General features: G+C 34.9%; 1 protein-coding gene across 1 annotated transcript in view; it reads right to left on the bottom strand.

The window, feature by feature from the left end:
- Positions 1 to 15903, bottom strand: part of DIAPH3 (diaphanous related formin 3) — a 423660-nt gene that overhangs the window by 197278 nt on the left and 210479 nt on the right. The window contains exon 21 of the mRNA XM_044670603.1: positions 10713 to 10952. Coding sequence (XP_044526538.1) covers positions 10713 to 10952 — 240 coding nt within the window. The remainder of the gene's footprint in view (positions 1 to 10712; positions 10953 to 15903) is intronic.

Raw genomic sequence — 15903 nt, 5'->3', positions numbered from 1 at the left:
CTGGGGAGGATGGAGGGAGAAAAGGAGGGAAAGAGAGAGAGTGAATCTGAATCACAAAATGTCAGAAATCAAATGTCAAAAATATATAATTGAAAAAAGGTTTTAAAAGTTTTAAAAAAGAATGGCTTTCTGGTAGGATACAGGGAAAGGATTCAGGCATGAATGTAAAAAAAAATTTAAAGTAAAGATCATAAGTATTGACAAATATTTCTTTTTTAAAAAGAAAAATTTATCTATGGAGAAGGGTTGGCCAATTGGCTACTTTCCAAAATGTTATTTTTCTATTTTCCATGTTCTTCCACCTCCCCCAAACAATCAACATCTATGTTTATATTTAGAAGGGATAAAAATAGCAAAAAACTAGTATATTAATTTAATGCAACAAAAATCACAATCCTATTAAATTATTTTATAGAACTTAGAAAATATCACTAAAGTCATTAAGCAAAAATATATGAGATGAAGAAAATCAAAGTGTACTCTTAGATAAAGGATTATTAATTGGCAGGTACTTGTCAACGAAGAATTGAAAACAATATACATGCATCAGTGATCAAAATTAGTTAGACCTGGACAAATTATTAAAAAGAAAAGATCGATGAAATATAGTAGATATTTCAGTAATAGAATTCACATAAACATTCCATAAACCTGTTAGTATCAAAGGAATGGGAAAGAGTTCATGTTTTTAAATGCTCTTAGGAAGTTTTGAATAGCAATATGGCAAAATAAAAAGGGAAAGGTCCATTCTTCATATTCAAAGTCAAAATAAATTCAACCTGAATCAATAAGTTAATTATATTTTATATGAAAGAAAAGTTTGAAGAAAATAGATCAGTGAATTTATCATTCATTTTGAAGAAAAATAAATTTAAGAAACAAATGACAAATTGTGTTCAATTAGACATAAATATAAACACATACATGCAGCATCTTAGCAATTGAATGATCAACACAGTAGCAAGGGAGTTGCCTAGGAGTGGCCACATCCCTCTTCCTTCCAACCCCAGAACACAGGTCCTACACTTCCATCCATGCCAACACAGTCATTATCAGGGAAAACAACCCCTCTAAAAGAGACAGTCATCTCTATGGACTGCCAACTGATTTCTACTCATTAGATGGAAAAGACAGCAAGTAACTATGAGTGAAATAAAGATGGCAGCATGGCAACTGGTTCCACTGCATCCTGGCAAATGGAGGGACAAGAAATTAAAGTAGTGTCAGATTTTATATTCTTGGGCTAAAAGATCACTGCAGATGGCAACTGCAGCATGAAAAGATTCTTTCTCCTAGGAAAGAAAAAACTATGGCAAATCTTTATAGCATATTTAAAAAACAAGAGATGATACCTTGTCAACAAAATTCTACAGTCAAAGTTATGGTTTTTTTCAACAGTGATGAACAGCTGAGAGGACTGGATTATAATGAAAGTTGTGTACCACAGATTCAGCACTTTTGAATGGTGGTACAAGAAAAGGCTTTTGAAAGTCCCTTGGGGCAGGAAGAACAAGTTAAATTTAAAAGAATTTAATTTATACTATTCACTGGAAAGCCAAATATTGATATGTTCCGACCACATGATGAGAAGACAGGCCTCACTGGAAAATACTCTAATGTTGGGAAAGATTGAAGGCAAAAAGAGATGGGGATGGCAGAAGCTGAAATGGATGATGTCACAGAATCAAGGAACAAGAACTTCTAGACTTCAAGAGGTAGTGGAGGATAGAAAGGTCTGGCATGCTGTGATCTTTGGGATCAGGAATAGTCAGGATTGAATAACAACAAAAATATATGCTAAAAAAAGTAATGGAATTAATTTATTCCTATTTCCTGTAGATTTGCAGTTTACTTTTTAAAGTGTGAACATTAGCCAAATTAATGGAAAATAATAGTATCAGTAAAGTAGCAGGATAAAAGGTCAATATTTTTGTCAGTAGTAAGGAAAGCCAAAAGGGGGGTGGGGGGTGGGGGGATGAAATCACATCTAAAATAGTAAAAAAAAAAAAAAAAAAAAAAAAATGCATAAAGTTTTGAGGAATTTACTTGCAAAGGTACATTACAGATTGTCATAAGTATCCTAAAAAAGAATATTTTATAAGAATAAAGGAAGACAATTAAATATTTGTTATATCATATCAATTTAATTAAAAATGATATTATCAAAATTAATTTACTGATTTAGCAGTAATACTAAATTAGTCATGGGTTACTTTAGATATCTAGAAAAAAAATCATTGAGCTAAAGAAGAAGTCAGAAATCTGAGGGTAAATGATTGAAAATAAGAACAATGGAAAAACAGCATTCCCAAACCTCATAGTACATTATAAAAGTAGTACGTATCAAAAATTTCAAGTAATGGTTAATTTCTAGTACTGGTTAAAAATGTAAAGTAGATCAGTAGAATACATTAGGTGACCAAGAATCAAAATCAAATCATTACCACTCTATATTAAATCCAATAACATAACCTATTTAAGGAAAAACTCCTTATAAGACCTCTTAGGAAGTTGGGAAACAGTTTGATCAAATATAGGTTCATCTAAAAGAACAAAGGGACCAAAAATATTAAGAGAATTAATGGAAAAAATAAATGAAGGAAGGAGGCCTGGCTGTGTCAGATATCACTGTTCTATATAGGAGTATATAGAACAAAGTATATAATCATCAAAACAATCTGGCAATAAGAAATAAAGTGGATCAATGGGATCAACACATGGCAGTTAATGCTGATAGCAACTAAGTGTTCAACAAACACAAAGATACAAGCTTTTGGGGGGGAAGAATGCACTACTTGACAAAAACTGCTGAGGAAAGTAGAAAACAGTAAGGTAGAGAGACTAGGCACAGATCAAACATCTTACACTGTACACCAGGATAAAACCAAAATGGGAACTTAGTGATCTAGAAATAAAGGGTGATACCATAAACAAATTGGAGGAACATGAAAAAGTTTACCCCTCAGACTCATGGTAAAGGGAAGAATTTATAGCCAAACAAGGCATAGAGAAAAATGTGAAAAATAAATAATTTTGATTAAATTAAATTTTAAAAGTTTTGTACAAATAAAACCAATGCAATGAAGAGTAAAGGGGAAGCAACAAATTTGGGGGGGGGGGAATCTCATAGCAAGTGTTTCTGACAAAAGGCTCATTTCTCAAATATGTAGAGAACTGAATGAAATTTATAAGAATACAAAGCAAATACAAAGTTGGTAAAGGAATACCATTGGACTATAAGATATAATAACCAAGAAGATTTCAGAAAAAGCTGGAAAGATCTTCAGGAACTGATGCAGAGCAAAATAAGCAGAACTTAAAGAGCATTATACATAATAAAAGCAATACTGGATGATGATCACCTGTGAAAACTTGGCTATTTTCAGCAGTACAATGTTCTGGGACAATCCTGAAAGACTTATGATAAGGACTTGTAATCCTCCTATAAAGAAAGAACTGTTGGTGTCATCTTGGCATTGGACGCTGGGCTTCCCTTGGATAGCCCAAACCCTAGAAGTGTTTCAGGTCAAAAAAGAAAGCAAGAAACTTCCTTCCCTTCCTTGTATTCTTGTAATGCTGAGGAAAAGGTACCTTCTGGACAGCAGAGGCTCACAATAAGGAAAGATCCTTAAGGGAAATATTCCCTTTGGATGCTCCCCTGGATTTTGAGATGGACACAGATATACATCTTCTGGTTATGCTCTGATACCATTGGGTTGTAATGAAGGGTATCTACTTGTCACCAAAACTATGCCCAGCAACCCCCTGTGTCTTCACACATCACTCTAGCCCCAGTCAGGTGACAAACAATCCCCACTTCTGCCCAAACTCATACCATCACAGTCCTTTCTCTAGTCACATAGCACCTGTTGTCAAGAAGTTATAAAAAAACCCAGAATCCATCCCTCCCAGAATGTAGTGTCCACTCTTGAACCTATTTCCCGACTTTTTAACATTACTAACAACTTAATAAATTTCTCTATTTTTAAGCCAAGTTTGGGGTCTTGCATTCTTGTAATGGGTATCTATCCCAAACACAGGGGCCCACAGCAAGCCCTCCACAATAATAAGTGTATTTTTGGTTTTATTTTGGGGTTTTGGTTATGTATGATTTTGCTCTTAAAATAATGACCACTATGGAAAAAAATTATTTTACATATAACTGAAATTTTTTTAATTAGAATAAATTTATTTCATCTAATAATTTCAGTTTCTCTTCTGATGTTTTCCCAAAGAGTGACTATGAGAATTTACAACTAATTTCCTATAACTTCTCTCTTTTACCTACCATGGCTTTTCAGAAGAGACATGATGGATATATGCAAAATGCAACACAATAATCATAAAAATCCTACAAAATAATGCAATAAGCTGATAAACAAGGCATCAATCTAGGTCTTGATTCCTTAATGTACAAAAGAGATTAGTGTTGGATTAGATATTTAGACATTTATTCCATTTCTAACATATCAGGATTCTATATGTTATGAGAATTTAGCACTAGTCTGCACCCCTTTTCTTTCTCTTAGTATGCTAAGATTCTTGGAATTTAAAAAGAAAGTTTTTTATTGTCTGAAAATAGCCCATCCTCTGATTGAATTAGGTTGCAATTCAACTCTACCCTTTGATTAAAATAAGAACAAAAGCTGATGCTTTATCTGTCAACAAATTACTAAGGATAAGAGGGTCTCTGGGGAAGAAGTCAGAGGTCTCTTGGCTCCCTGGCGCCAAGAAGACACTTGGCTCTTGACCTGTCTCTGATCCATCTCTGATCAGGTCTGAGTTCAGAGTCCATCAAATCAGAGAACTCAGAAAAGTGGAATCATAAGAATAAAATTGTACTGAGAAAAGGAAGTAGGTCTCTTTTACCTGGAACCATGGGAGAAGGAGGTGTCTTAGTGTGACCTCACAGATGGCTCAGGGGAAGGAGGCTAACAGAGGGCCAAAGTAGGGAAGCTCAGGGAGCCCCAGCACACATACTCAGCTGGGCTAATGGCTTTTCAGGAGGAGCTAGCACAGCTGGTTGGGAGAGGAGGCCTGCAAAGGGAATAGCCAGCCACATATGGCTGGTGCCTTTTCTTTCTCTGGTCTGGTTTTATTGTTTAATAAATTTTTATAAATTAAGATACATTCTCCATTATTATTTTATCATTAAATGAAATTTAAAAAAATAAGACATTCTCCAAAGAAACTTAAGCATTGCTATGTGTAAATTATACACTGATCAGTTTAATAAAGCTCTAAATATGTGGTTTGGGCAATGTGGCAAAAAAAGATATTGAATTCTGAAGTAAAGCTCAGAAATAATATTTTACTTGTTAATAGAGTCGAAATTAAATTATGTTGTCTTAGGAATCTGTCTAAACAGTAAATAAAATATTCAATTTTCTAAATGTAAATTAAAGAACAGTACTGTTCATTTTAAAATTTTTGGTCCAAAACTATCAAGTAATAATACAGTTATTAAATATACCTGCAAGAGTAAGTGAGAAGCCAATGAAAATCTTCATCAAGTAAATAATGAAGAGAACAAATATTTCTGACAACTTTGTTTCTTATAAATTATATACTAGTGATAAGGTGGCAACATTTGGATTAATGTTTGATGGTTTTGTTTTGTTTTGTTTTGTTTTTTAAAGAAGGCTCATAGTATTTATTGGAGTGACTATGGTAGTTAAACATTTTATGAGCATTAAAATTTTGCCCGTGTATGAAGAGTTCATTAAATATATTTGAATAATTCAGAATGCCAGAATCCACTCATTTCAGTTTCACTGAGTTTATGTTCATTTTAATAGGGAACCAAGCAAACACATATCTCTTTCTTTGGGAATACTTTCTACCCTATTAAAGGTGTAAGGATGGGATTTGTGCAAGGGGGATGGGACAAAAGGAGCCAGAAAAGGAGTAGCTGACAGTTGGTGACTCTTGAGACCAGAGGGAATTCTGAGAATTTCTCTGAGGAAGAAGGAGAGGAGAGGTCTTCGGTCAGAGGACTGGGAGGAGAGAGGAAGAGAACATTCCAGCTTGGATCCAGTCCTGAGGGCTTTCTGAGGATCTTTGTTTGGAAATTGAAGCCCTGATTCCCTGATCAAAGCCATTCCATCATATCTCATCCATCAAGACTTCAACCATTGAGTCAGCTAAGTGTTTGAACTCCATTTTGGGAGTCTTCTTCACCCATCATCAACTTGCTGAGAGACCCTCTTTCAGTCAAAACTTACAATTATAGGAAAGGATAGAAATAGAAGGAGAAGGGACGGGGGAAGAAGCTTAGAAGTGGGAACCATTGGGTTTCCCACCTAAGTGAAGGACCCCATAGGAATAGAGAAAAGGGGTCCCCAAAATCCCTCTGCCCTTTACCCCTCCCTCCAATTGCTAATTAATAATAAAATAAGAATAAATAAGAATAATAAAAGCCATTCATCAGTCAGATAGCATTCCAGAGCGCCTGAGAGACAACAAAGGAGAGAGGAACCACAGCTTTGTCTGGCTATTTCCATCCTGAAGCTGGACTACCGGCTGTGAAATGAACTGATTGGGGGGGGGAAAGGGGGGAGAGGTTTGTGTGAACCCTGTCCTTATTCAGAATTGGATTGGGGTACAACATATCTCCTCTTATAGGGAAGCCTCACCCCCAACTCCTATGGGGCAGCGCAACTATCCAGGTCACCCAGTTTCGGGGTGACACCCTTTGAAGTCTCCCAGTGTATATTCGGCCCTGAGAGGAATGCCAGAGGAAAAAGTCACCACATAGACTTTTTCTATCTCCCCTCTATCAAACATTTGGTTATTGTCTTTCTTTATAATTACAAAGGAAAGCAATATTTTATTGCACTAGATTCCAAGCACATTGTTACTTTGCAGCTTCAACAACAGATAATTCTATTCTAGGAGCAACATGGTAGAAGAGATCACCAAAAGAAGGCTCATGTATAAAAATAAAATTCTGCATTTTAAGAAGTCAACAAGAATAGAGGAGAGGAAATAGGCAATTTTAAAGCATATCAAACAAAGACAGGGCCACTCCGCCCCCATCCCACTAGGCTACATTTTTTTTTAACCCTTGTACTTCGGTGTATTGTCTCATAGGTGGCAGAGTGGTACGGGTGGGCAATGGGGGTCAAGTGACTTGCCCAGGGTCACACATCTGGGAAGTGGCTGAGGCCAGGTTTGAACCTAGGACCTCCTGTCTCTAGGCCTGACTCTCACTCCACTGAGCTACCCAGCTGCCCCAACACTAGGCTACATTTTCAAAAACTTATTTCCACCTAAAATCCAACCAACTCAAGCCACAGTTTAGATGGTTTTTTCTTTCTTCAGTTTCCCAAGGTTTCTTCTAAGGTAGGATCTTTCCAGACTCAAATTTCTCAAAGCATTTTTGTACCTGGTGTTAAGAGAGTTTTTATTAATTTCTCCCTTTTTCTACTTAAGAGGCAAAGGAGTAATGAGATTTTTTAGTAAGAGATCCCCTGCTGTGCAGGCTGTCAGTTGATGACAGAAGGGTGTGACTAAGAGTGGTTAGTTAGTTGCAGGCAGTTGGAAAGGGATTTTTTTGTCTCTGGGTCCCCTGGGGAGAAGAGTGTATGGCTTGTTCTCTCTGGGACAGTTGGAGTCAGAGAAACAGATTTAAGGCCTTGATAGCCTTATTGATTATTGATTATCTTGAATAGATAGGTAGATAGACAGTGGGTATATTCATAGATATAGAATGTAGAAAAATTAGGCCGGAGTCTGGCTCTGGCAGAAACAACTGCCCTCGAAGGCAGATAGATTTAGGGTTTTCTAGAAAAATTTTCATTAGGATTGGGATCTTAGGTATAGTTATAAGCTATTATGAGATCACTCTCACTTTTCCTCCTTTCTATTTCCCATCTATATTTTCCTAATAATAAACTAAGTGTTTTGTATTTTAGAAGCTGTTCTGACTTTTGTTCAAAACCCTACCCCACAAATTTAACCTTTCACACTGGATACATATATTCAAATTGTATTATAAATGTGTCCATATTCTACCTTCTCTTTTAAAACAACAATGAAGCACAATGGATCTAACTACTAGGAAGACTAAGGTTCAAAATAGAGTCACACATCTATAGTTTGTATAACCAGAGGCCAGACTGTTGATTGCTCTCTGTCATTGTCCTAAGAGATTAAGATGAAAAATTACAGAAAAGTTATCAATCACTATGGGGAGAAGAAACTTCACACAGACAAATCACAGGTGTAGCACCAAAAAAACAACAACAACAACAACAACAACAACAAAAAACAACAAAAAAACCTCAGCATATATGAAATGTAGAATAAATATTTATTGGTCCATGGAAAATAATAAAAGGAAAGCTACTAAACTACATTAAACATGCTAAACTCTAATAGGATGGATTAGGAGAAAAATAATTTTCATATCCTCAAACATTAGAATTTGATAGATTCTCTACTTCATTTATTATGCTGGTGCTGAATTTGTGAAGGTCACTTTCAAGAAAATATTTTAAAACATATAATGTCAAAGAATGTAACTTCCCAGCAGATTTTTTAAAAAATTCACCTATTTTCCTGCGTTTCTGCTGTCAAATCAACACAGAATTTGTTGTGAGTATGCTTATCAACAACAGGAACACTTTATGTTCAGTTTACAAATTCAGCTACAATTTTCAAAGATCATTCTATTCCTTTAAATAATAAAGATGACGAGATAATATTGTGTTCAAAAATCTTCTATCTTCAAAAAAGGAGCTTTAAAAGATGTGAAGTTGAAGAACTGTTTTTTTTTAAAAACCCTTAACTACTGTCATAGAACTTATATTGGTTCTATGGCAGAAGAGTGGTAAGAGCTAAGCAGTGGGGGTTAAGTGACTTGCCCAGGGTCACATAGCTAGGAAGCGTCTGAGGCCAGATCTGAACCCAGGACCTCCTGATTCTGGGCCTGACTCTCAATTCACTGAGCTTCCCAGCTGCCCCAAGAACTGATTTTTTAAGCTGTACCAAGATAAAATGAATAGAAACATAAGTAACTCTGGACAGGTGAATTAGAATATCTAATGAAATTAAAATAATACAAAATCAGAATCAAAATGTTTCAATAAGGTTAACCAATAAAACCCATTACAATCAGGGTTTCAAGTATATGTACCCTTTTATGACTATCCCTAAAGTTTAAAGAAAAAGAACAGTTTTAAGATATTTTTGACCATTTTAGTGGTTGATAGCAATGAAGGGATGCGATATCCCAATTGCATTAATTGGAATAATGAAATGAGGTAGAGTAAATGACGTGCAAATAAAACCAGATGGTTTAAAAGATTATTTAAGATGCTAATTATTTATCAGTTGTGGCTTTGTGATATTCTTATTAGAGGGATATGGGTGCCAAAATAAGAAGATGAATTCAGAGGATAAAGACATGGGATGAGAAAAAAAACAAATAATTATAGGTTTTGAAAGAAGAAAGAGAAAGGCCTGGATGACCTGAAAAGCTAAGATTAAATCAGCCAACAAAAAAACATTAAAAAACAAAAGGCAGAAATGAGATGAAAGAGAACTAAGAATACATTATGAATACTGATGACTTATGGAAGGCTAAAAGCTGAGTAAATGAGCCTATGTGCCCTCAACTAAAAGGAAAAAACAGTTCATTGATTCAAACAGCTGGAATTACAATGTTTCTTCATCTTCTACCAAAATAGTCAACAAAAGCAATCCACTGCATTCATTAGAGGTCATACCTCATCTTTCAAAGGACAAAAAGAATAGATTTAAAGTGTCTAATTGTTTTTAAAAGGCATAGCTCCTAAATAGTCAGTCACCCTCAGAATCAGCAGACCCTGGATTCAAGCAATACTTTTAACACATACTGGGGAATGTGTGTGACATTGAGCAAGTCCTTTAACTTCTCAGTATTGTTGAAAAATCTCTATGATAAAAATTGAGGCACAGCTGTTGAACTGTTAACATTAATAATATTAATAAATAAAGCATTGCCAGGAGTTCCCCATTTTCTTAAGAAAAATCTCCACAAAGGATCTTTACCAGAGCAGTAAAGTACCACTTTCATAGATAATTGTTTCAGAAAAGAACTGAGTAGAAAAGAAAGCTTTTTTACTCAGAAGATTTCAAAAGCATAGAATTCCAGGGAAAAAACCAAATTATATAATCCAATTTGTCATTGGATATATTGCATGTTTTAATCCATTAATTGATCAAGAAGAAGGAAAAGATTTCAAAATGCTTTGTAAAAACCATACAGCATCCAGCTTCCCTTCCTATTCCACTGGTTTTTCAAAATCTATCAACCAAAGATGAATTAAAGATTCTAAAGGTAAAAAAAATAAAATAAAATATCAAGGTTATTTCCTGAATATATATCTCTGAATATATACATTTTGACAAATAAGAACTCTAAATTGAATGAAATCTAATTTTCTAGTACATTGATATTCTAGTAGAATGCTTTTGGAAAATATCTATATTCAGCAACTTTACTGTGTTTTATTTCAGATAAAATAAATAATTTTGATTGGCTTTACATTTTCAGGGGGAAAAAAAAACAGTTCCATTTAGTTTAAATGTTGAGTAAATTAGCCCCAGTTTATCATGAAGTACTAATGCCTGATAATAAGCAGATTAATTTTATTTTCACTTGATAAATGTGAATAACCCAGATGATTAACTTAAAGTGTTCAGGTAAATGTAAGCATAAAACTCACTTTGCAGAGAGAACTAAGGTTGAACCCAAAGGTCTGGGCATTCCGGGAGCCTGCATTCATGTAGTTTCCCATTAGCAACACAAGTTCCAGTAACTTGCTGAAGCCTTTGCTCTTCTTTATCTCATCACAGGCAGCACTGACAGCCAAGATGTCCGGTTTTAGGCTATTCACCTGCTCCTCAAATTGCAGTTTAAAGAGAATGGCACTCAGACGTGGCCGTAGTCTTTTCACTGTGCTCATCTGATTAGAAAAATAAAAAGGAAGATTTCTTTTAAAATTCATGCTACACATGACTACTATACAAATGGACATGATGACTGATTGCTAAGAAAGGGCTAATAAAGCAATAAGTATTCTCCTAATACATGGAAAAACTGGTGAATGAATATAGAATAAATATTTGGGCAAATTTTTGATATAATTAAGAATAAAGTTTTATGTATAGGGGAGAGAGAATTTGGAGGGAGAGGATTTGGGGCAGAAAATAATATAAAATTCCATTAAAATAAATAAAGAACAATCACTTACATAATAGCCAAGATATTTTGGCAATAAGTACTCAAGTTTTTCAAATAAATCTTGAAATCTTAAAATACAGTAATGCAAATTATATCCAAAAATATAAGCAACAACAACAAAAATCAAATGTTCTTCATTTAATTGTGGAGAAATGGTACTATCATAGACCTTTTGAAAAGTTATAAAGTTTCATTCGAGATATGTTTGATACTATCTAAAAGAATTTATTCCTCTGCTTTCAGAAACTGTTCTCAGAAGCAGCTATGGACTAATAGTCAATATTGCCAAAGATAAGTATATGAGAACTAACAATTCCAATAATGTTAAGCTAAAGATCAGAAAAGAAAGGGAACTAAGTGACATTTGTCACATTCCAAAGAGTTAGAAACAGGGTACAGAGGAAGACATGCTGTGAAAATAATCAGGATCCATGTTATTGTTACCTAGCAAGTCTTCCCAGAGCGGTTAGATAAAGGAAAGGGGAGGCTTGACAAAATTGAATTAAGTCAGTTTCATATAGGAATGAACATAGAAAGCACAATAAAGTATATACAGAATTGTGCATATACTTTAATTCTTTATCTGTATAGAATTATATATGTAATTATGGAATAATCATAGAACTAGAAAAGAGTATCTAAATTCCAAATCCCTTAGTTTGGGAGATGACTCACATGAAATTCAAATAATTAAGTTGATTTTTTTAAGGTCACATAGCTAGTCAGTGGGCAAATCAAGACCAAAAACCAGATGTTCCTGTCCACAGTACTAAATTATGGAAATATTTTACTGCTACTATTCATTCAGATTTCATTTCCCAGATCAAACTCTTTTTATAATCCAATTCAATTCAATTCCACAAATATTTGTTGGTCAAAGAACTGTGTAACACTGCCAATGCGCTCCCAGAGCTGACAAATATATTAGGAATATGGGATAGTGTACAAGAAATCATAATGCAAGACAAACACACACATACTTTTTCCATGCTACCTCTCAGTATTTTAAATTTCCTATAAATAGGGTGTTACAAAAATCTTTAAAGTTTTAACTAGTTCACGGTCCAAAGGCCATGTCTTAACTTCTCTATCTTAACCTATTTCTTTCAAGATTCTGTTGAGAAGTGTGTACCCTCAAAACTAAAATTCCCACTCAAGATGTAGTCTTATCCTTTTTAAAAATAATTTTATTGTGAATTTTATTTTTTTCAATTACATGTAGAAACCATTTTTGACAATTGTTTTCTAACATTTGCAATTGAGAGTCTCTTCCTCCTTTCCTCACCTCCCCAACATAGTAAATAGTTTGATATCAGTTATATTCATGATTTCATGCAATACATATTTCTGTATTCCCCATATAGTAACTATAGACATACCAAATATACAATAAAAAAGCAATGAAGGAAATAAAGTGAAGGATGGTATGTTTTGATCTGTAATCAGATCCAACAGTTCCTTCTTTTGCTGTGGATAGTGTTTGTTTTTGTTTTTTAATCATCATGAGTCATTTAGGGGTTTTTTTTGGAACCTTGCCATACTGTGAACAGTCCTTCACAGATCTCTTTACAAGAGTTTTGTTACTCAATACACTGTTCTGGTTTTGCTCACTTCACTTTGCACCAGTTCATATAAGTCTTTCCAGATTTTCCTGAACTCATCCTGTTCATTATTTCTTATGGAGCAATAGTTTTCCTTTACAACTATATACCACAGCTTGTTCAGCATATTCTCCAACTGATAGACATTCTCTCAGTTTCCAATTCTCTGCTACTAAAAAAAAGAGCTGGTGAAAATATTTTTACAAGTAAATCCTTTTCCCCCATCTCTGATCTCTCCATATTATTTGTCCTTTGCTTATCCTCTGCTTTCTCTCCTTTCAGACTTTCAGTTGCTGTTCACAAATGTTTCTGCTTCCATTTGCTGGCCTACCTGGGTCCAACTCCCCCTTCTTTTTGTCTGTCCTGCCAGGCTTTTTTTCCCCCTCCCCTTACTTCCCTATTGGCAAAATAGATTTGTATGCCTAAAAGTGTGGATGTTATTCCTACATTGTGCTAATTCTGTTGAGAGTAAGTTTTAAGCATTGTCTGCCAACCCTATCGCCTTTACACTGTGTGGATTCTTTCATGCCTTCTCATATAAGATAATTTACCCTCAACTTTCTCTCCTTTTCTCATATTTGAGTGCATTCCTCCCTCTTTTCCTTTGATTTTGTTTTTTTAGAAAAAATCCCCTCATATTCATCTTACTCCCTGCTCTCTGTCTCTCAGTACTACCTTAAGCATACTAAATACTTTAGGTATCTTAGGTACTTTGAGTATCATAGCTAGTTAAAACATCTTAGTTACCACCATCTACTAGTAATGTAATCAGTTTAATTCCATAAATTAATTTTAAATATATCATAGAAACTTCAATAGCCCTTCTATAGTATTCTCCCTTATTAAGACAAATTTCACACACACACACACACACACACACACACACACACACACATTCAAATAGGCAGTAAGCAAAACTTCCTGACAAAAGAATTTAGAACAGTACACACTGTTTTCTTTACTTAAAACCAATTATCTCTAACATGAGAAAAAAAATTTCATGAAAAAGTTATTTCAGTAAGTTCTGAAACATTTATATTTGTAAGAACACAATTTTTTTTCAGATACTAAAAGCTTATTGCACCAATTAGACTTTTCAAGGGGCCATAATATATATATAACATATATATACAATACCATAAGAGGCATACTATAGAAATAAATGCAGTTAATATTCAGAAAATGTCCTCGCTTACAGGCATCTGTAGTACATCACAGATATTCAGAAAATATTATCATTTCCATTACTTTACTACTACTACAAGATTAAACATAGAAGGAATCAAAATAACCCAGTATCTCTTATCTTGCTGTAAATATTAAGGAAAGCATCATATTTTGAATCAAAGTAACTGAATTTAAATTCTTTGCTTCATACCTCCTGTATAAAAAAAGGCAAGTTAACTTAACTTATCTATATTCCCTAATATGTAAATTAGAGATAATACAGTAGAATCAACCAAGGAATGGTTTTCCTTTGCTTTCATTCAGTATATCTCTGATACTTAATACAATATATAGGACATAATGGGCACCTTTTAAAAGTGTATTTCTTAAGTTTTTTTTTAAAAACATAAAAGACTTTCATTGATATTTAGAGGGTCTAGGTCTCCCAAAAATACATCACACATTTATTAAGAGGGAAAAACTGGGATTAAATTAAATATTTATTGGGATTCAGAAGGGTGAGTAGGAGACAGGAATGGACAATAGTCTGGAACCAAAATAAGTTAGGGAAACTAGGTTTAGCTGTTTGGGGAATGGCAGTTGACAGGAGTGACAGCCAGGCCTTAACTGTCACATGGATCCACCTAGCCAGGGAGTCAGAGAAACTGCAAGTAAATTGACAAGAGGAAGGAGTAGCTAGTAGACAGAGTGGATAAAGCTCCAGGTCTGGAGGCAGGAAGACACGAGTTCAAATCTCACCTCAGACACTTCCTAACTCTGTGACTATGGGCAAGTGGCTTAATCCCAATTGCCTACCCTCTGCTGTATTTGTCTTAGAATTGATACTAAAAAAAAAAAAAAAAATGGGGGCAGCTGGGTAGCTCAGTGGATTGAGAGCCAGGCCTGGAGACGGGAGGTGCTAGGTTCAAATCTGGCCTCAGACACTTCCCAGCTGTGTGACTCTGGGCAAGTCACTTGACCCCCATTGCCTACCCTTACCACTCTTCCACCTATAAGTCAATACAAAGAAGTTAAGGGTTTAACATTAAAAAATAAAAAAATAAAAAAAAATTTGACAAGAGGGCTTATAAACACAGGTTTAATTAAAGAAAACTATAATCTAAAGCAGTGGTTCCCAAACTTTTTTGGCCTACCACCCCCTTTCCAGAAAAAATATTACTTAGCCCCCTGGAAATTAAATTTTTTTTTAAATTTTAATAGCAATTAATAGGAAAGATAAATGCACCTGTGGCCATCACTGCCCCACCTGGATCGCTGCAGCACCCACCAGGGGGTAGTAGTGCCCACTTTAGGAATCACTGATCTAAAGGATGAGAATAGGGGTTTCTATACTTCCAGACTATGGGCAAAGCACAGTGAGGGACTTATCTACACTGAAATGAGAACTAAAGCAAGACAGGGCCCAAAGAATAGCAGGACTAAAGTGGGTATCCTCACAGAAGAGTACTGTCACACTCCAGAGATCTTGAAGCTCTTCCAGGACCACTATCTGTATTCCTTTAGGTGGGTAGATATGGGAGATAACCCAGCCCAAGTTAACCTGCAATTCAGGTTAGATAAGTCTTCCTTCTGGATCCCAGGAAATCAAGGTACAAACTCCACTTCCTCTGAGATCTCCCAGGGGTCAGTTACAACTTGTCCCCAACCACAATGGAGTCCATCTCAGAGAGAAAAGCAATACTTCCTGTTTCCCCATTCCATTTAGAATCCTTCAGGCCTGCCTGCTAAGTCTCCTAAATACTCATTTATTAATCTCCCTCACAACAATTTTAAAGCATAACTGATTATTGACTGACTAAATGAAGACAAAAAAGAAATACCAAGAAAGAAATTCCAGAACTAAAGAACTAAAGAAATCAATCCTAAAGCTTGCAAACAACCAAA

Source organism: Gracilinanus agilis, chromosome 3 (genome assembly GCF_016433145.1).
Source record: "Gracilinanus agilis isolate LMUSP501 chromosome 3, AgileGrace, whole genome shotgun sequence".
Lineage (NCBI taxonomy): Eukaryota > Metazoa > Chordata > Mammalia > Didelphimorphia > Didelphidae > Gracilinanus > Gracilinanus agilis.
Note: the sequence above shows the minus strand (reverse complement) of the source record. Positions and strands in the feature narration are given on the sequence as shown.